At 44.8% G+C, this 21,196-nt stretch overlaps 1 protein-coding gene across 3 annotated transcripts in view; it reads left to right on the forward strand.

Annotated features, from left to right (window-relative positions):
- Positions 1-21,196, forward strand: part of PARP4 (poly(ADP-ribose) polymerase family member 4) — a 54,715-nt gene that overhangs the window by 20,588 nt on the left and 12,931 nt on the right. For all 3 annotated transcript variants that reach the window (XM_079973261.1, XM_079973263.1, XM_079973262.1), the window contains 14 exons: positions 571-702; positions 826-912; positions 2,090-2,254; positions 2,507-2,553; positions 4,283-4,364; positions 5,840-5,977; positions 6,930-7,128; positions 7,822-7,892; positions 8,955-9,142; positions 10,942-11,041; positions 12,536-12,706; positions 17,900-17,980; positions 19,005-19,085; positions 20,405-20,500. In XM_079973261.1, coding sequence (XP_079829387.1) covers positions 571-702; positions 826-912; positions 2,090-2,254; positions 2,507-2,553; positions 4,283-4,364; positions 5,840-5,977; positions 6,930-7,128; positions 7,822-7,892; positions 8,955-9,142; positions 10,942-11,041; positions 12,536-12,706; positions 17,900-17,980; positions 19,005-19,085; positions 20,405-20,500 — 1,638 coding nt within the window. The remainder of the gene's footprint in view (positions 1-570; positions 703-825; positions 913-2,089; positions 2,255-2,506; positions 2,554-4,282; positions 4,365-5,839; positions 5,978-6,929; positions 7,129-7,821; positions 7,893-8,954; positions 9,143-10,941; positions 11,042-12,535; positions 12,707-17,899; positions 17,981-19,004; positions 19,086-20,404; positions 20,501-21,196) is intronic.

Raw genomic sequence — 21,196 nt, forward strand, 5'->3', positions numbered from 1 at the left:
AACTCAAAAATGGAAACTGTAATGCTGGTGGTCAACAAAAGAGGTTTAAAGATTCTCTCAAGGCAAATCTTTAAAAATGTAATATAAACACCGACAATTGGGAAACACTGGTCTGTGAGCACTCCAATTGGAGAACAGTTTTTACCAAAGGTGTCATGGACTTTGAAAACACTCAAACTCAGGATGAAAGGGAGAAACATGCTAAGAGGAAGGCACGTTTGGCAAACCCTCACCATGATCAACTCCCACCCAGAAACCTATGTCCCCACTGTGGAAGGACGTGTGGATCCAGAATTGGCCTCCATAGTTACTTAGGGATTCACTGTTAAGACCGTGTTCATGGAAGACAATCTTACTCAGCTATGAGTGATTGCCGAAGAAGAAGAAGAAGAAGAAGAAGAAGAAGAAGAAGAAGAAGAAGAAGAAGCACCTGAAATGTTTCCCAGAGGGTGTTATTTAAAATGTTAATCTTGGGAAGGAAACTGCTTCCATAAAAAATGTTTTTATTGGAATGCATGGCCTGGTGTTTACCTCATATCTATCTGCAATACATGCATGCATTTCTTTCAGGTTGTGGTGTTCCAGGTCTATGAAAATCAATCAGACAGCCCCATTGAAGCAAAATATGTATTTCCTTTGGATGACACAGCCGCTGTATGTGGATTTGAGGCTTTCATTAAAGGGAAGCATATAATAGGAAAGGTAAGATGATTCAGGGATGGGAGGAAGAGACAAAATATGCGGCGGTGGGACTGCAGAAAATGTGACTTTTCGAAAGAACCTATTTTTAAAAAAACAGGATGATTTATTATATAATTTCAACAGGTTAAGGAAAAGGAGAAGGCACACAGAGAATACAGAGAAGCCATCAGTCAGGGACATGGAGCTTACTTGATGGATCAAGATGCACCGGTAGGTGTAGTAATAAAAACTACTTATGCCTTTATAAGAGATCAGCATACACTGGCCTTCGTTTGTTTTACTGATGAAACCAAGCAAAGTGCTCTGGCTTGAAAGCTGTACCCTGCATATGAAAAATGCCAATCAGCAGGTGAAGGTGGAGGAGACGGCCACCGTAGCAAACTCTGTTTTTTTTCTCCACTTAGGGCTTAGTTTATTATTTGATCCTGACTTGATTTTAGGATGTGATTTAATTATTGTTTGATTTTATACCAATGTTATATATTTGATGTTGCCTTCCTGAGCCCGGTTTTGGCCAGGGAGGACGGGATACAAATAAAAGTTTATTATTATTTATTATTAGCCACACCTCCTCTTCCACCGCTGCTTTCCCCCAGGGAAAACTTCTTCTTCTTCTTCTTCTTGTTATTATTATTAAAAATTTGTATACCGCCCTTCATTCGTAGATAGCAGGACAGCTCATGACATAAGAATACAATACAGTGGTACCTCGAGTTACAGACGCTTCAGGTAACACACACTTCAGGTTAGACTCCATTAACCCAGAAATAGTACCTCGGGTTAAGAACTTTACCTCAGGATGAGAACAGAAATTGCGTGGCGGCAGCTGGAGGCCCCATTAGCTAAAGTGGTGCTTCAGGTTAAGAATGAACCTCCGGAACGAATTAAGTACTTAACCCCAGGTACCACTGCATGTATAAAAAAATACAAAATACATCATAACAATGAGAACAAAAACGAACCAACGATCTCCCCTCTCACAACGCATGTGAAAGGGGATTGGATCTCAATCAGCCAAAGGCCTAGTTGTGGAGCAAACAGCTATTTGGGTTTTCTCCAGATTGGAAAAGGAGCAGAGCAAGGGGAAAACCATTCAGTCCCATGCTTTCTAGGCATGGAACAAGCGGATGTGTGGTCGAGCCCTTCTAGCCAGCAATTATTTGTGGTTATTGCCAACCACACTACCTTTCCCTCTTCCATTAGCCCTGTGTGACATGAGGGAGACTCTCTCTCCCCAGTTGCTGGGGTCCCAGCAACACCTCCAGGGCTACAGACTAGTCACCTCTGGGACGTTTTCAGTATGCTATAAAAGAAAGCAGGCCATGTCGTTGTTTTGTAAATGGCGGTTTGCTTCTGTGGACATTTCAAATACTGTATCCTTCTGTAGGACATCTTCACCGTTTCTGTGGGAAACTTGCCTCCTTCAACCAAAGTCCTCATCAAAATCACCTACATCACGGAGCTCAGTTATGAGAACGAATGCCTTGCCTTCCACTTGCCGGCTGCTGTGGCGCCTTGGCAACAAGACAAAGCGCTGAATGAGAACACACAGGTGAGGGCCTCTTTCCATCAGAAGGAAGGAAGGAAATCCTGCATTATAATGGTGCAAACACAATTGTTGCCGTTCTCCACAACTTCATATTTAATTGCACCCAGTGCTGTTTTTCTGGAAAGAGAGGTGCTGGAACTTGCCATGAACGCCACCCTTATATAAAGGCTATGGCACCCACCTAATGGTGGGTTTCAGTCAGAAAAAGCCCTGATTGCACCCATACAGACCTCATTGTTTTTGTTTGTTAACTAGGACTCAGTAAGGAAAGTTTCCATTAGGCAAGTTGGAACAAAACCCGGGTAAGTAGACTAAAATTGTAATGTGTCCTTTAAATGTTGTCTGTATTTTAAATAAATGCATGGGGGGTTTTTTCTTTAAAAAACAATATTGCAGAATGAAGCATTTATTTTTCCTCACTTGCATTTATTCTTCATCACTTTCTGACAGTAAGAGCTATTCAACAGTGGAACGGCCTCCCTCGGGAGGTTGGGGGCACTCCTTCCTTGAAAGTTTTTAAGCAGAGGTTGGGTGGCCATCTGTCACGGATGTTCTAGTTGAGATTCCTGCATTGCGGGGGGTTGGACTAGATGACCCTTGAGGTCCTTTCCAACGCTACAATAATAAGGTTTTTATAGCCATGAAAAGACAGGTGCTCTGTGCTTTCTAAGCAGTTTCATCAATTTATCTTTGAATTAAGGTTACCAGATTTTTTTCCAAAGAATCCGGGAACACTTTTTTTTTGAAAAGAGAAAAAGAAGTTTTTTTAAAAAGTTATTATTATTTTAAAAAGAAGTAATATCTTCTCTTCTGTGGTCTCCTCTGTTGCGCGGCCTTCCTCTGGGCCCTGGCCTGCTCTCTTGGAGCGCTAGCTGCTGTGGAGTAGGCTCGGGTTGGGTCTGGGCTCGGCCATGTGTCCTTGCCCTCCCAGTGCTCTCCTACCTCTCCTCCTCCTCAGCAGCAGCACGGCAAGGTTGGGGCTCCCCTCTTTTTTCTCTTTCCTCTTTCTCTTGCTTCCTTCTTCTCCTCTCCTCCTCCTCTCTGCATTGGCTCCGGGGTTCTCCTTGCCTCAGAGTGCCACTGGGCAGTCGGCTGAGTGACCGGGCACTCTCACTCCCAGCTTGATTTGGGTTGACACGCCGGGTGTCCCTGGTTCCCCCTTGGTGGCAGCAGTGGCAGTGGCAGTTTCAGCAGCCCAGAGCCAGCCTGGTAGCACACTTGGCTGTGGCTGGCTTCAGGAGCTGCTGTGGCACCTGCCATTTTGCCTCACTGGAAGTCCCCATATGATGTATCTTGTGCAGTTGAACCAACATTCATTCCCTACTAATAAATCTACAACACTTAAAATATAAATCCGGGGACATTAAATGAAATCTGGGGACACTCCAGGGACAGATTTTGTCCGGAAACAGATTTGTAAATCTGGGGACTGTCCCTGGGAAACGGGGACGTCTGGTAGCCATACTTTAAATGGGGTAAAAAGACCTCTTCAGTCAGGGAATATAACATGTGAGGAGGAGCTTTGGAGACAAGTATGTTAGCTATGCCCTCTGACCCTGCCTCCCTATGCAAGTTGAAGGGCGACTGTCCAAAACGGACTGCCTGTTTCTGCTCCCCACTGTGGCAAAGCTTATTTTAGGCTTGGACCCTCATTTGGTGTTATTCCCCCTCCTCTCCCAGCTGCCTCCATTGCCCTTTCCCCTGCTCTGCAGAAGGGTCCCGGGCCCTCTAGAGATGGTTTTCCTGGAGATTTGCAGCGAGGAGGAGTGGACAGGAATCTTACCTTCCATAAACGTCCTTTACCTTCCATTAATATACCTTAGGATCCAAGTCATAGTGAAATAGCATATTTTATGTATCATCTACAAAGCTGTTTTTCTGCTAGGTGGAACTTTGATTAATTAGCACTTTGATTACAGTGAAATCTAGTGAATATGAAAGAAAACATGCTATGTTGTTCCTTATGGGGTGTGTATGTGTATCACACACCAATCCTAACCTATTATATAACATATGGTTTCTCTATCTCAGTGGGTTCTCTTTGGAAATGTCAGTTGAAATGCCCTTTGAAATTAAACACATTAGCAGCTGGACACATCAGCTTGAAATAAAGGTAAGCAAATCTCCCTGGTACATCTGTTTCTCAGGGCAGGGCAGTTCGTAATTGGGGGGTGGGGAAAATATGTGAGCCGAATTGCACCTCCTGTTTTAAAAGGAACAATCTATATTTGTGCAGAAATCAAGCTTGCAACGTGGAAATGTGGATAGAGAGATAGAGAGAGGCAGATAGATAATTATACCGTGCCTTTCTAGATGTGCAGCTGTAAGGTGCTTCACAAAGGAATCATGAATTAGACAACCCCTGCCACCCCACACTCCCAAACATCACAAGTACAGTGGTACCTTGGTTTGCATACGTCTTGGCCTGCATATGTTTTGGTTTACAAACACGTCAAACCCAGAAGTACGTGTCCTGGTTTGCAACCTTTTTTTGGATTACAACCCATTTTTTTGGATTACGAACAAAAAAAATTTGGAGGCCCCATTGGCGAAAGTGCATGTGGCGTTTGCCCTCCTATGTGTGTGACATCATACTGGGTTCATAGGGAAAGGGTTAACTAATTGTAAAATGACTAACCAATGGGAACCCAAGGGGCAGAGTTAACTCTGTATAAAGTTTAAGCACAGAGAGGAGTTAGAGTTAGAGTGGTTGAGAAGACAGTCTGGAGTTAGTTGGGCTATTCTGGTGTGAGAGAGTGAGAAAATTTGTTAAGAGGAGTCAGTCAAACAGTTGAGATAATCAATCAGAAGGTACAGTAGTGCCCCGCAAGACAAATGCCTCGCAAGACGGAAAACTTGCTAGATGAAAGAGTTTTCCGTTTTGGAGGTGCTTTGCAAAACGAATTTCCTATGGGCTTGCTTCGCAAGACAAAAATGTCTTGCGAGTTCCTGCGGGTTTTTTTCCCTCCCCCCCCTTTTTCTAAGCCGCTTATCCGATAAGCCGCTAAAAGCCGCTAAACCGCTAATAGCGCTAATCCTCTAAGCCGTCAATGGCCTTGCTTCGCAAGACAAAAAAACCGCTAGACGAAGAGACTCGCGGAACGGATTCTTTTCGTCTTGCGAGGCACCACTGTATTAGGAAGGTATAGGCCGGTAAAGAAACTAAAGTTAAGATACTGACAGGAATGTTATCTGAGAAACCATAAACTTGTTAATGTTTGTAAAATAAACTTGTTTTTTTGGTTCACTTTTAACAACTGACTGGACTCAGTGTTTTACCAGAGAGTAACTGGTTGGTGGCAGCGGGGAAGCGAGCACAGTGGTGGCACAGGGATCAATAGACCGTTAAACGTCCGGAGATGTGGTCGCCACAGTACACCTTGGGTTACAACCTGTTTTGGTTTACAAATGGACCTTTGGAATGGATTATGGTTGTAAACCAAGGTACCACTGTACATCATACTTTTTTGTGGGGGAGCTAAATTGGGAGGGGAGCTCTCAAAAGATTAGGATGCAAATTATTCAGGCCTTTTTGCAACAACAGAGTCCCCCCCCCCCCTTCTCTCTCCTCTCCCTTCCCACTTTCAGAACACTGCCTGTAAAGCTGTGGTTCGGACTGTTGACAACAGTTTCTTGGACACTAGTGGCTTTGCAATGGAAATCCTTATCGATGATGTTCATTTTCCCAGAATGTGGGTAGAAAAGCACCCGGGCAATGAGACTGAGGTAACTCTTATTTTATTCTTTCTTTAAGATATTTTCGATTGCATCTTTGAATGAATCTTCCAGGGGCAGTTTACTTATAGTACATCGAAAGAAAACAATAAAAATGCAACAGCTGTGAAAATAATAACTAAAGAAAACACCCATTAGACTAGAGCATCATTAAAGAGATCAGCATCTGTTCTTATAGAAAAAACTAGACATGATGTTAAGTTTTCGTTTAATGTGCCGATTTCTTTTAAAAGCAAGCAGCATTGGCAAAAGAGGGAAGCTGATAATTAACAGGGCCCAGTTGGGAATTTTCTCTCAGCTTTAGAAAAGGGCTTTTTCTCAAGACCGCAATAGTTTTTTTTTGGGGGGGAGGGTTAGATTTCTTCTCCATGCCTGCTTCTAACCCTGCATGTTATAAACAAAGATCAGGCCCTGCACAGCCAAGCAGATCATAAAATTGTAGAGATCTAGTCCAACCCCCCTTACAATGCAGGAACCTTTTTCCCAGCATGGGGCTCGAACCTACAGCCCTGTTGGGGCCCACGTGCTACGGCCCAGCCCATGGGGGCTGACCCTGCTGCCATCCTTGTTTAGGATCCCACCTGGCGTTGCAGCCACCATTGGTTCAAGCTCTCCGCTCGGCGCAACTGCCAGTTATGCCTTCCTCCTCCGGGTGTGCTTACCCTGCAGCAGTGCAGTGCTCTCTCTTGGGTCCACTAAATAATCCTTCCTGAAGCATCTTGTATGCATCTGCCCAGTTTACTTTTTTAAAAAAATATGATGGTGTTCGTGGCACGCAAAGAAGAAGACTTTGCCAGTTTCTGGATCCCAGCAAATACACAGGTTTGCTGACCTTTCCAACTTCTGGCTGTGCCTTTCTCTCTTGTTTTGGCATTGTGGACATTTGCCTGACACCCCTGGTGAACTAAGGCTTCGTCACTGTTGCCCATCTTCCTCCTTTTAGGCCTGCATGCTTGTGTTTCAACCGGAGTTCGAATCGGCACTTGACCCCCTAAGCACCAGCGGGGAAACCGTGATCTGCCTCGATTGCTCCAATTCCATGGGAGGTTCGACATTCCAGCAAGCCAAGCAGATTGCCCTCTATGCTCTAGAGTTGTGTACTTTTACTACGGAAAAAATAAGCGTCATCAGATTTGGCACAAGTAAGAAAAGAGCTCTTGAACTATGACATGTTTCTCTCTTTCTCTCTCTTTGTATATTTCACTCTCCATGCAGTGTGTGATTTTTGAACACCCTAAGGCTCAGGGCTGATCTGTTGGCTTTATGCAGACATTTGCAATTTGGATTAATGCTGTTGTCTAAAATGCATATTATTTCTTTCATCAGGAGGCATCCCTAAGTGGCTTATTGTTTTATTTAGCACCTTAAGGGTGCAATCCCACCCTCTGCTCAGGGTTGGCACAATGATCAGGTCCAGATCAGACCCAATGACAGGAATGCTGGGGCAGCTCATCCCTCTTTTCTTCCTTTCCTGATAATTTCTCATATCAGGGCTTTCCACTGGCCCGGCAGCAGAAATAGCCCAGCAAGCTGCCTCCTTGCATTTTCGGCTGGCAGAAGGTCAGTGCCTGGCAGGAAGCCAACTCAGCCAGCAGAGCTTAGTGGAAGGACACCTCTGCACAGTGCACACCCCCACAGCCTGACAAAAAGGGACGTTGATGTTGGGTTTCTCTGCCAGCATGCTATTTCTTTGCTATACACCACTTAACCTGGGAGTAAGCTTCGTTTAACCCAGTGAGACGTACTTTGGCATAGATTTGCATAGGGTTCCATTGCAAAAATACAGAACTTCCATTATTAATAAAATTCTGTGTTGTTCTGGTTTTCCTGTACAGGTTTTGAAGAATTTCCTTTCTATCCTAAAGCCCACATGGCGGATCTTGCAGCTCTGAAAAACTTTATTATAGTAAGTGCATATGTTTTAACATATTTTTAATATTCTGTTGGGAGCTGCCCAGAGTGGCTGGGGAAACCCAGCCAGATGGGTGGGGTATGAATAATTTATTTATTTATTTATTTATTTATTTATTTATTTATTTATTTATTCATTCATTCATTAATTCATTCATTCATTCATTCATTCATTCCATCTGTGCACTTAAGTCTTTTGTGGTCTGCCAAATATAATAATAAAGTGTTTCCCCTCATGTAACAAGATCACCGTTGTTGGCTCTTATCCGTTAGTTTCATATTCCTTCATTCCCCACATTTCAGTATCACCCTTTTATGGATTATGTTGAATAAAAGCACATTTAAAAAATACACACATGAAGCTTTTAAAAATCTACAGGTTTCCCAGGCAGTTTCTCAGCCCAATACTGACCCATTCCAGCTAGGCTTGGCTTCAGCCGGGTTATGAAGTTCCCTTATTTCTCTGCTGCTACAAGTCTCAGTAGACAGGTGGCATGATGGTGCAAAGCAGCTTCATCTGATTGTATCTTCAGTGAATAACAGTGTGCTCATGTCTTTCAACACTGAGAAAATTTATTTGCACCCAAATTACAGCGTGGTTTCCCACAAGTGAAATGCGGCCCTGAACTAATACTGCAGCCACACACAATATCTGTGTGATGGGTAAAACTTGAGTGGAGCAATTGACCACCCTTATCATATATATATATATATATATATATATATATATATATATATATAAAACATGGACAAGAAATACCCACAACATATATTGCAATATGGCATAGATAAGCAGGCACTACTCATTAGCTCACGCATATCACTTTGTATTTTCCAAGTTGACTTACTGGTGAACTCATTTTGCTGGTTTACTGTAACCGCCTCCTTATTATGTACTGTAAAATAAAACGTTTAGTATTTTATCCTCCCCTAGTGCCCCATTTTTTTGTTAGTCATGTAATGTTATGTTTTATGATTTATATGTGTACAATTTTTCAACTAGAAAATAAATATCTTTTTTAAAATTACCCTTTCTTGTTACCTTCCTCCTTCTTAGTCTGCCACAGCTTCAATGGGGAATTCCGATATATGGAAGGTTTTGCGTTACCTGAGTTTGCTGTACCCTTCTAAAAGCAGGCGCAACATTCTTCTTATATCTGATGGACATATTCAGAACGAAGGCACGACCTTGCAGATTTTGAAGAAAAATACACACCACACTAGAATATTCACATGCGGAGTGGGGTAGGTCCAAATTGAGTGAACACTTTGTTTTGTGCTCTGGGAAAATTACAAAGTGTATTTAATATGCCAGGCTTGGTATATGCCAGGATGGTAGAGTGAGTCATTTGCTTTGGTTGGCAAACTAGGGGCATCAGTAGCGCTCAGGCCAGTAGTCAGGTATCTGATTTTTTTTTTAATTATTATTATTATGTTTGCACATATTTTAAATAATGTGTGTCCTTGAGCTCTCTTCTGTAAAGCATAATTATCTGGGATCATAATTGCATTTTGTATCAATGTTAAGATAAAGGGACAATAATGTAAGCAAATTGATAATATGGTTTGTCACCGCAGCACTTGGCAGTGTAAACTTGTGGGGAGAAACCAGGTTGTACCTGAGGGCGTGTAAGTGCACTATTTGGAACCCCCCACCCCCACCCTTAGAAGCTAAAATATGAAGCTTTCATATCCTAAGTCAAAGTCTTGGTTTATCTAGCTCAGTATTGTTCATTCCGACCATCTGTTTTCCTTGAGATCCTTTTGAGTGGAGACAGACCTACTCATTAGGCAAAATGAGGCTATTGGCAGGGGCTGGGGGGTGGTGAATTTGCATCTTAGGCCTTAGAGTATTTTAAATACAACTTGGGTTTAAAGGGATTTCCATTAATAATTTTTAAAGATATCCAACTACTCCGGAAGAGTGATGAAGGTGCAGGCTCCCTCCTGAGCCACTCCTCCCAGACTTGCCTCTTTCTGAGGAAGGACCCCCCCCGTTTCTCAGAGCAAGGCAGGGAGTGCAGGGGTGGAGCATGGTTAGCAGTGACAAAGCACTACGAGCCAAGAGCAGCAACGGTAGCTTAGCTTGACTGAACCTGTGATCTTCATACTTGTTCCTTATACACACAAAGTATGTCCTCAGCTACTGAGCTATCTGCCCTCCCAAATCTCTTGGCTAGCTTTGCCCAGCTTTCTGCTACAAGTAGAAGCAGGACAAAGGTTTCTTATTTAAGGTATGTGGTTCAATTGAAGTAGAGGGAACAACCATTTTGAGTGGGACCAAGGCATGTGCAATGGCTGATGTGCACACTGTTTCTGGCCCTGGAAGGGGGCAGTACAGGGCAGGTTTACACTTGCTCCGCCAATGCACACAGAACGCAATGACCCAGAACGCAACCCAGTGCTAGCAGGGAGTTAGTTGCTTCGAATGTCCAGGATATACAGTGGTGCCCCGCAAGACGAATGCCTCGCAAGACGGAAAACCCGCTAGACGAAAGGGTTTTCCGTTTTGGAGGTGCTTCGCAAAACGAATTTCCTATGGGCTTGCTTTGCAAGACGAAAATGTCTTGCGAGTTTCTGCGGGGTTCCCCCCCCCCTTTTTCTAAGCCGCTTATCAGCTGATCCGCTAAGCCGCTTATCAGCTGATCCGCTAAGCCGCTTATCAGCTGATCCGCTAAGCCGCTTATCAGCTGATCCGCTAAGCCGCTTAACAGCTGATCCACTAAGCCGCTTATCAGCTGATCCGCTAAGCCGCTAAGCCGCTTATCAGCTGATCCGCTAAGCCGCTAAGCCGCTTATCAGCTGATCCGCTAAGCCGCTAATAGCGCTAATCCGCTAATGGGCTTGCTTCGCAAGACGAAAAAACCGCAAGACGAAGAGACTCGCGGAACGGATTCTTTTCATCTTGCGAGGCACCACTGTACTAAGCAAAATATTCAGTGTTGTCTCTTCAGGCTGATATTTTCCTGCAGTTTCCCCACCCTTTTAAATTCCACATCTCATTCAAACAGGCCATTTACTTAAACCTTTACAAATTGCATTAGCCCCACAGCAAATCGTCACATGCTGAGATCTTTAGCCCAGTATGGAGCTGGAGCCTTTGAATATTTTGATGCAAAATCCAAATACAACTGGGAGAGAAAGGCAAGTATATTTTAATATCTTTTTTCTGTAGTCACAGAGGGGCCAGCTCCTTTTGTGAGATTGCTTTTGTAAGCTTCCTCTGTGGCAGTGGCGCTGTCTTGCCCCCCACTACTGCGGGTGCCCAGGGCCATGTGTCCTTACCGGGGGGGGCACTGTAGTGTGTGCACTACATCATCACGCCCCTGCCACACGTGTGCTATGTCATCACACATCCCTATCTGGGTGCAATGATGTAGTGGGTACACGCCGGGGGGCGTGATGATGTAGCTCGTATGCTGGGGTGTGTGTGCATGCGGCTGCGCCAAACTTTGCATGTTCCCGGCCCGCTCACTTAAAATGTTGTGGGAGCCATGGCACACGGGGCCTCTGGGACCTGGCACCTATGCTCTGTGGGAATATTTGGGGGAGGCTTTAATTTTTTTGTTTTACTGCGATGTTGAGATGAGGGAACCTGTGGCTTATGTGGAAAATACAGTGGTGCCTCGCAAGACGAAAAGAATCCGTTCCGCGATTCTCTTCGTCTAGTGGTTTTTTCGTCTTGCGAAGCAAGCCCATTGACGTCTTAGCGGATTAGCGCTATTAGTGGTTTAGCGGCTTTTAGCGGCTTAGCGGATCAGCTGATAAGCGGCTTAGCGGCTTAGAAAAAGGGGGGGAAAGGGAAAAAAAGTCGGAAAAACTCGCAAGACATTTCGTCTTGCGAAGCAAGCCCATAGGGAAATTCGTTTTGCAAAGCGCCTCCAAAACGGAAAACCCTTTCATCTAGCAGGTTTTCCGTCTTGCGAGGCGTTCGTCTTGCGGGGCACCACTGTATATGAAATCTTGTTGAGGCACTTCATGCTCAGATAAGAGGCCAATGTCCCTGTGTTTGTGGTATATCAAATGCTTCAACGTGCATTGCTGTCTGTGAACCAGTCTAGAAGTACCCTGCCCATTTATTTTTTATTTTGAGAAGACAGCTTATACGGGGAAAGTTTGCTAAGATTGCTACCCCACAGAGAAACAGGATGGGGTGCATCTGTATTTCAGTGACAGAGTATCTTCACATTGCTACTTATTCTGCATCCAGTGCACTCCCACTGCTAATTTTTGGACCCCCATTCACATGACATTAGAAACAATCCACAAGCCTGTTGTTTATTGACAAATTCTGCTGTTTAATGCATTCTTTCTCAACCCAGCTTCAATCTGGCTGGAAAACGAAAGCCGCGTTCATTTTGTGCTTAAGAATGGTGTGAATGTTTGAGGCAGCAATTGCACATATGCAGATGAATGGACATGCACAGGTGGCAGCTTCATGAATAGGGGTTTTTATTTTGGATGGGTTGGGGGTGGGTTCAGGCACAGGGAAGCCAAAAGGCCATGCATTTCAGGTGGATATATCCCTGCCCCCTGTCTGCCTGATGACATAGCTGTATAATTCTCGTGTCCTTTTTTTTTTTTTACCCTGTACGAAAGCAACAAATAATAATTTTCTGTTTCCTTCTCTGCATCCAGATGAAGAGTCAGACATCAAGAATGTCTTCTTTGGGGTGCAATGCCATTTCCATCAAATGGCAGCAGTTTGATTTTGATGCACCTGAGCTAATGTACGCACCTGCTCAGATACAGTCTCTCTTCAATCACGACCGACTTCTGATCTATGGATTCATTTCTCACTGTACTCAGGTAAATAAGCTTGTCGACAACCTAATCTCACTGCCTTGTGTAATACAAGCAACTGCCAAATACTTTTAGCTCCATGCAAGTGCTTTGGAATTTTTTTCCATGTAATGGCACACGTGGTAAGTTTAAGTGAGAGTGGAGAAACGCAAGAACGACGAACAAGCTGAAGGGTAGATCCAGAACGTTCCCTTTCTGCTGAAGTGAAAATGACTTTGCTAAGAATTGTAGAGCAGGCAAAACAATACTATAGCAGTAGTAAGCATGACAAATGCAGTTGCGCTGTAAGGCACGACTTTGGGGCAGTTGTCCACTTGGCACGAACAGGAGGCACCTCAAACACAGCTGAGCAGCTCAGCCATATTTTAGAGCAGAATTGTAGAGTTGCAACAGACTCTTCCAAGAGGCCATCCATCACATGCTTATGCAGGTGATACATTATCATCTAAAAAGGACACTCCCCTTTCCCCCCGTAAGACCATTAAGTCTTAAATTCACAGCTGGACAAATATGCCCATTTTAGCAACCACCATTTATATATTACATGCAGCATGTATTATTTAGTTATTTAAGGCATCTCCTTCATCTTCCCCAGATGCAACAAAACATGTCTCTCCCCTATCGGTCTCTACAGCCACAGCAGGCTCTGTAACCTTCCAACAGTTTGGCTCCACCTCCAAAGGCACTCTCCTCCATTGTCTCCCAAGGCAGACGGATGCCAACACACACTGTATGCCGCTGAATCATTAGCATTTCTAAGTGGTGTGCCTAAAAACAAACCATATGAAGAATAAAACTATGAATGGCCATCCTAAAACCAAGCAGAAACCCAAACATTAGTTTAAAGCACCTGTTGGAACAGGAAAGTGTTAGTGCCTGAGGATGCCTGTCTAATCTTGGCTAGGAGGGAGTTCCATAGTCTTCGACCTGCAACACTGAATGCCCGGCTTTTGGAGCCATGGGGCTCAGTGATTGGGGAGGGGTATAAGGGGGTCAGTGTCGGAATTCAGGCTCGGTCAGAGGTATGTGCCTATCTCTCGAGGCACCGGCTGAATTCCTTTGACCTCCCTCCGGCGACTCCCGGCAGGAAATACACACGAGGTCCGTTCCGGCGATTTTCCTCAGGCTGTGAGAAAAACACACCAACTGCTCTCCTCCTCCCTGCTCTCCAGCATATCCCCAGGGAGGGGAATCAGACACAGACAGAAATGTATCTACATTGCGTTTATTCCTGTCTTTCACTTCAGTACAGAGAAAAACATGTCTGCTCTCTTCAACATACAGAGAGAAACTCCAAACTCCACCTATGTACATCCTGTACAGGTCATATGACACACACTGAGCTAACATCCGGTGCTCAATACAGAATGGACTGCCCCTTTGTTTCCATGGCAACAGTCACACACATCCTGTTTGGCTTTCCAGCCACAAGCAGCTGACTTGGCTGCTAGAGCCTTTGCTTGCTGCAGCATTGCTGCTTTAGACTAACATACTCCCCCTAAAGCATCAATGCGTGCTGCGAGCAAAGCGTCATCCAGAGAAGAAAACAAACAGTTGTTATACTTATAACACTCCCCTGTTGTTTCAGTTCCATCCTTGGAACTACCCGCCACTGGTTTTACCAATGTACCTCTCTGGTTGTGTGACTTCCAAGGAATGAGTGCTTCTGCATTACCTTGGTTAGCAACTCTCTGTTGTGCCTTTGTCTCTGACTCAGACACAGCTTCAATTTGACCTTGGTCGTTTACAACAGCAACACATGCAATAGCTTGGTTGGCAAACTCTTTTGAATACCTCTTGGGTGGTACACCCTTCGTTGCTCTCTCAGACCTACGTAAGAGGTGCTGCTCTTCTCTGCTTTCTGGTTCAGCCTCTGAACTCTCTGGAGAACCAGTACTAAGCTTAATCAGTGGTTCATCCTCCTCTTCTGAGGGTCTAGTCATTGTGTGAGATTTCTTCTCAATGACTGTGACAACTGAGCTGTCTGAGCTATCGCTGTCATCATCAGTACTACTGAACTCAATAAGATCAAACTCATCATCATCATCATCAGAATCATCATCATCTCCTGTGGGAAATGTGTGAACAATCACTCGCTCCTGTTCAGGAGCACTCTCTAGAAATTTTGTGAGAATCACTTTACCAGATTCAGACAAAATTACTCTGTAGAGACCCTTTTCATAACCCACAAAAATGCCTCTGGCATTCTTTACTCCACCTGGAGCTTCTGTCCTCACATGAGACCCAAAAACCTTGAAATGGGCAACAGAAGGTTTTCTGTGGAACAGTTTCTCAAAAGGAGAACATCCCAAGTCTTTTGAAACCTTTCTCAACCACGTGTAACAATATGACATTAGCGACTCAGCCCAGTACTCATGTGGCAGATGTGAACTAAGCAATTGCGCATGCATTCCCTTTTGCAATTCTTTGTTCACCCTAACACAGACACATCTGTTCCAAGCTTGTTCGGAAGCTGCAATTTTGTGTCTTATCCCTTTCTTCTTCAGGAACCTCTGGAAATCCTGTAAGAGAAAAATTGGCTTCTCATCTGTGCAAAGACAATCTATGTCAGCATCATGCATATTTTTAACCTTGTCACAAAACTCTTTAAACCTTTCTAAGGCTTCTTTTGGTCTCTCCAAAAGATAAATCCAGACAAAACCTGTAAAAGAATCAACACATATTAGGTAATACTTTGCATTGCCTCTAGAAGGTGCTAGAGGACCAATCACATCAGCATACACCCGCTGAAATGCCTTGTCAACCCTCGAGGTGACCTGCTTGGCGTTCTTCTTGGCTACACCTGCAACAGAAATCATGTTAGAATCACAAGAATTACATTCCATGTAATCACTTTGATCAAAAGTCAACAAATACAGTCCATCTTTCTCTTTGGCAGAAAGATACAACTCTCCATCTTTGTAGATCTCGCAGTGTTGATCATCATAGGACAGTTTTAGTCCCTTCTTGGCAATCTGCGAAACGCTGAGCAGATTGTACTTCAACTCTGGAACCAAATAAACATCGTTTATAGTCAAGTTCAGACTTTTAAGATACACAGTCCCAATTCCGGTGGCTTCCAGCTCTTGACCGTTGGCTTGTTGTACAACGAAGCTTTGCTTCTTACATGACGAAAACAAATCCCTGCGATGGGTCATGTGAACCGTCGCTCCCGTGTCTAAAACGAAGGAATTCCCCACTTGTGGTGTGGCTTTTAGGGACATCAAAGCCTTTGCAGGCTTCGCCTGTGACTTGGCATGACTTCTGCCTGACGCCTCAGACTTCGTGGAGCTTCCCTTGGCTCCTTTGTTCTGACGTGGCTTCTTGCAGTACCGCTGAAGATGCCCAGTCTGTCCATAATTGCGGCATCGGACAACGTTCAAAGCTACGGCGTCTCCTCCAGTAGCTACAGCAGTGGGGGTGTTAGAACTCCGTTCTTCCCTCCCCCTGTCCTTGACTTCCAGGGCGGCAAGTCTGTCATGTTCACAAAGAACCACGGCAAAGACTCTGTCCGAAGTCAAATCTTGCGCTGGGAGAGACCCCAGCTGACTGGCAACCGTTTTGTAAGTCCGATTCAGGCTGTTGATCACCATGAAGCAAAACACTTCCTCCTGCAGACGGAAATTGCGTTCCACCATCTGCTGACGCAGAAACTTCATTTCCGTCAGGTGCGCTTGAACATCTCCATCAGGCGCAAGCCTCAGGTTAGTCAGCTTTTCAAAATACAGCAACGCTGAAGAACCTGCATCTCTCTGATGTGTCCTTCTCAGCGTGTCCCAAACATCTTTCGCGTGCGGTAAATCTTGTATATGAATAAGCTGAGAGTCTGACACGCACAGAATTATAGCAGTTCTGGCCTTCACATCTTGTGACTCCCAAACAGGCGTTGGTGCTGCAGGGATGGGGTTCTCAATCACCCTAAACAGTCTCTGATTCTGCAGCAAAGCCTTCATCTTAATAGACCAAGATGCATAATTGTCACTGGTCAAAAGGGGTGGAGAAGGCAGGCCTTCCCCCTTCTTGGCATCCATTTTGAGTCCTTGCATTGACTCTCAAACACAAGCCTCTAAAATCCAATAGCTGGCTTGTTTACACTCTGTGCACCTGGCAGCAATAACACTGGCCGCTTGGAAAGTCCCTTTCCAACAGTTCCTTTGTAAAGGCCTAGTCAAAACACGAGCTGTTTGTGCCTCTCTGGGCATAGCCTGACTTCCAGCCCTTATCTGCGTTGCTAAGCAACCACATTCCTTTCCTTGGACAGGAAAAACCACAGGAATGTTTGGAATGCAGACTCTTCTCTCTCGGAGCTGTTTTTCCCAAACGTTGCTCCCTTGAAGCAGAGAATTAATCCATCTGCATTCACACTCCTAAGCCCGAAAATCTCATACCTGGGCTCCGTAGCTTGGCTTTCAGCTTCTTCTGGTCAGCTTCTGGCTGCAGAGAATCAGCCTCCATCTCAGGCTCCTATTTCTGCAGAGTTCCATGGATCGTAGCAACCGTCAACTGCTACCAAAGTCAGAATTCAGGGCCGGTCAGAGGTATGTGCCTATCTCTCGAGGCACCGGCTGAATTCTTTTGACCTCCCTCCGGCGACTCCCGGCAGGAAATACACACGAGGTCCGTTCCGGCGATTTTCCTCAGGCTGTGAGAAAAACACACCAACTGCTCTCCTCCTCCCTGCTCTCCAGCATATCCCCAGGGAGGGGAATCAGACACAGACAGAAATGTATCTACATTGCGTTTATTCCTGTCTTTCACTTCAGTACAGAGAAAAACATGTCTGCTCTCTTCAACATACAGAGAGAAACTCCAAACTCCACCTATGTACATCCTGTACAGGTCATATGACACACACTGAGCTAACATCCGGTGCTCAATACAGAATGGACTGCCCCTTTGTTTCCATGGCAACAGTCACACACATCCTGTTTGGCTTTCCAGCCACAAGCAGCTGACTTGGCTGCTAGAGCCTTTGCTTGCTGCAGCATTGCTGCTTTAGACTAACAGTCAGGTGGTCCTTAAGACCTACAAGAGTAATTCATTTTATGAGACACTAAACAATCGTGCTGCACGCTGTATTTATGTCACCGTACTCGCATGAAAAAGTAACACAGCACATTCTGTTACCCTTAACAGTGAATATTCAGCATATTTAATTAAAATAAAAGGAATATTTCTGCTTGTTCTTCTTTCTTTCAGGCCACTCTAAATGCTCTAATAGACGACAAAGAGCTGCAGACTGTGGTGTCCACAACTGAGCTGCAAAAGACAACGGGCACGGTGAGCTCATGCTTCTCTCATAAGCTACATCAGGGTCTAAAATAAGTCGGAATAGGGGATTTAGAAGCTGTTGTTTTAAACCACCACTTTCCCCCTCTCAGTGTTTATCCCGCCTCACTCCCATGCATGGCTGCTGCTGTTGTGCAACCCGCCTTCCTTCTCACACACCCCTATCCTGCCATCTAGATAGATAAAAAGGTAAAGGGACCCCTGACCATTAGGTCCAGTCGTGACTGACTCTGGGGTTGCGGCGCTCATCTCGCTTTATTGGCCGAGGGAGCCGGTGTACAGCTACCGGGTCATGTGGCCAGCAAGACTAAGCCGCTTCTGGCGAACCAGAGCAGCTTACAGAAACGCCGTTTACCTTCCTGCCAGAGCGGTACCTATTTATCTACTTGCACTTTGATGTGCTTTTGAACTGCTAGGTTGGCAGGAGCAGGGACCGAGCAACGGGAGCTTACCCCGTCACAGGGATTCAAACCGCCAACCTTCTGATCGGCAAGTCCTAGGCTCTGTGGTTTAACCCACAGCGCTACCCGCGTCCCTATCTATCTATCTATCTATCTAGATATTATTATTGCAGGTGACAGGTGTGTTTGTCCAGTCAAAGTCATCTAATCAGGTCCCCCCTCTGAAATGTTGGATAAATTGTGCCCCTCCCCCAAAAGCTGCCATTTGCTCTGGGAGGGAAACTGCAATTGACCCCTGTGGGCAATTTTTGCTAGTAACATGGCACAGGAGGAAAAGGGTTTTTTCCTTAAAAAAATAAAACCCTTCCCAATGTATCATGGTCTTGATCCTGACTGGGCATAGTAATCCTATAAATGTCTACTCATAACTTCCTTTTAGGTCAGTGGGTCTAAGAATCTGGCAAGTGCATATGGGATTGCAGCCTAAATGTTGCTTAAATTGTAAAAATTATTTTTAAAACTTGGTTTTTTGTATATACATATTTTATTACTGCTACTAATTCTTGGTTCTCTCTCCCCGCCCCGCCTCCTTCCCCACTGCCCAATCTGTATAGATGCTGCACAAACTTGCAGCAAGAGCCTTCATTCGAGATTATGAACAAGGGATTCTTAATGAAGATGAAACAGAACATGAGGTACGTTGCCAAAAAAATAAAAATGAAAAACATGGAACAGTTTATTGGCCAGCCATTTTAGTTACAGCTGCTGCTCATTTAGATATGAGTTTTGATGAGTTGTAGGAGGTTAGGGCCGCAATCATATACATTATACATATCCCATTGAACACAGTGTGGCTTATTTCTGAAGAGGCGTGTATAAAATTGCACTGTAATTGATTAAACCTGCACAAACCTGCACATTACAAAAATATCAGTTTTAAAGAATATAAGATTTATTTTGAGAAGATTATTGTGCAAGTTGATTAAAATAGTTGCATACTTTCTGTAACCTACATAACTTGCGTTAAATAATGGATAGCAAGACAAATAGCATAGTATTTGATGGAAACGGAACTGCAGTGGAACAGAAACAGCACTGATTGTGGTGGATACTGGCTGGGATGGAAATTGCTGCCTTTTTACATCCGTAGCCATGATGTGTCAAAGCAGTACAGTACTATGGATTCAGATGGGCATATCTGAAGTTCCCACAATATGTGGGGTCCCAGTGCCATGTGGTTATAGGATTGCTCTGCCCAGGATCTGAAATCCCTGCTCCTGTTTTGGCCCCTGGGCAACAATAAATGCATTAGTATGCGGCTTTGTTTTCAGTTACACTTTGGGGAGGGAAGGAATCCCTTTCTGACATGGAGGGGACTAGGGGTCATTGTATGTGGAGCAAGACGGATGCCCTCAAATATAAAACCTCACAGCTTTTGTAGCCAGCTTTTATTTTCAGCAGCCACAATATAGCCATACTGACCTTATTATTGTGGGAGTGGTTTGCCAACGCTTACCGTATTTTTCACCCTATAGGACGCACTTTTCCCCCTCCAAAAATGAAGGGGAAATGTGTGTGCGTCCTATGGGGTGAATGCAGGCTTTCGTTGAAGCCTGGAGAGCGAGAGGGGTCGGTGCGCACCAACCCCTCTCGCTCTCCAGGCTTCAGGAAGCTATCCGCAAGCCGTGGGAGAGCTGCACGAAGTCGCGCAGCTCTCCCACCTCTTGCGGAGAGCTGCCTGTTCTGGGGGCTGGGGTCGGGGGAAGCTCGGGCTCGGGCTTCCCCCGCCCCAGCCCCGCGCCTGGGGGGGGAATAACTTTTTTTCTTTATTTCCCCCAAAAAAACTAGGTGTGCCCTATGGGCCGGTGTGCCCTATGGGGCGAAAAATACGGTATTTGATTCACCATTTGGAGAAGCATCTCTTCACTGTTTTTGGCCCTATATTTCACCTGCTTTGATTAGAGCTCTCTGTGTTGTTTTGAAATAACAATCTGCCTGTGACTTATCTATTTAGATGAAGAAGCAGCTGTTGAAGTCCCAAATCATTGAGCTTAGTCTGAAGAACTCCATTGTGACCCAGTTTACAAGTTTTGTGGCAATTGAGAAAAGGGTACGTGTGTTCACTGAGGTATTTTGTATGCATGAGCTGTCACTTAACCCTTGGGCCCACCGTTCATACTTCATCAGTTCTCGTAAAGGTAAAGGTAAAGGGACCCCTGACTGTTAGGTCCAGTCGCGGACGACTCTGAGGTTGCGACGCTCATCTCGCTTTATTGGTCGAGGGAGCCGGCGTACAGCTTCTGGGTCATGCGCCCAGCATGACTAAGCCACTTCTGGCGAACCAGAGCAGTGCACGGAAATGCCATTTACCTTCCCGCTGGAGCGGTACCTATTTATCTACTTGCACGGGCATGCTTTCGAACCGCTAGGTTGGCAGGAACTGGGACTGAGCAACGGAAGCTCACCCCATTGTGGGGATTCGAACCGCCGACCTTCTGATCGGCACATTCTCTTATTGACCTAATATTAATGACTGAATTCATTATTACCGAGCACCAGAAGTATAGAAGGTGCTGGGAAGAAGAAGCACCCAAAGATGGGTTGTATCCTTTTACCACTTGGGTCATGTAATCCATGAATCCTTTTATACTCCTGCTCAGGAGATTTCATGCCTTCCCCAGAATCAGTGCTTTTCTTTCATCTCATCTCTTGAAAACCTTTGTGTCTAGTCTAAATACTATTTTTCTCCCTGGAATCTAAAGATGCTATTTCACTTGTTTTTCACCTTCACTTATTTTCTTCCTTA

Source organism: Podarcis cretensis (assembly GCF_951804945.1).
Source record: "Podarcis cretensis genome assembly, chromosome: 4".
NCBI classification, from domain to species: Eukaryota; Metazoa; Chordata; class Lepidosauria; order Squamata; family Lacertidae; genus Podarcis; species Podarcis cretensis.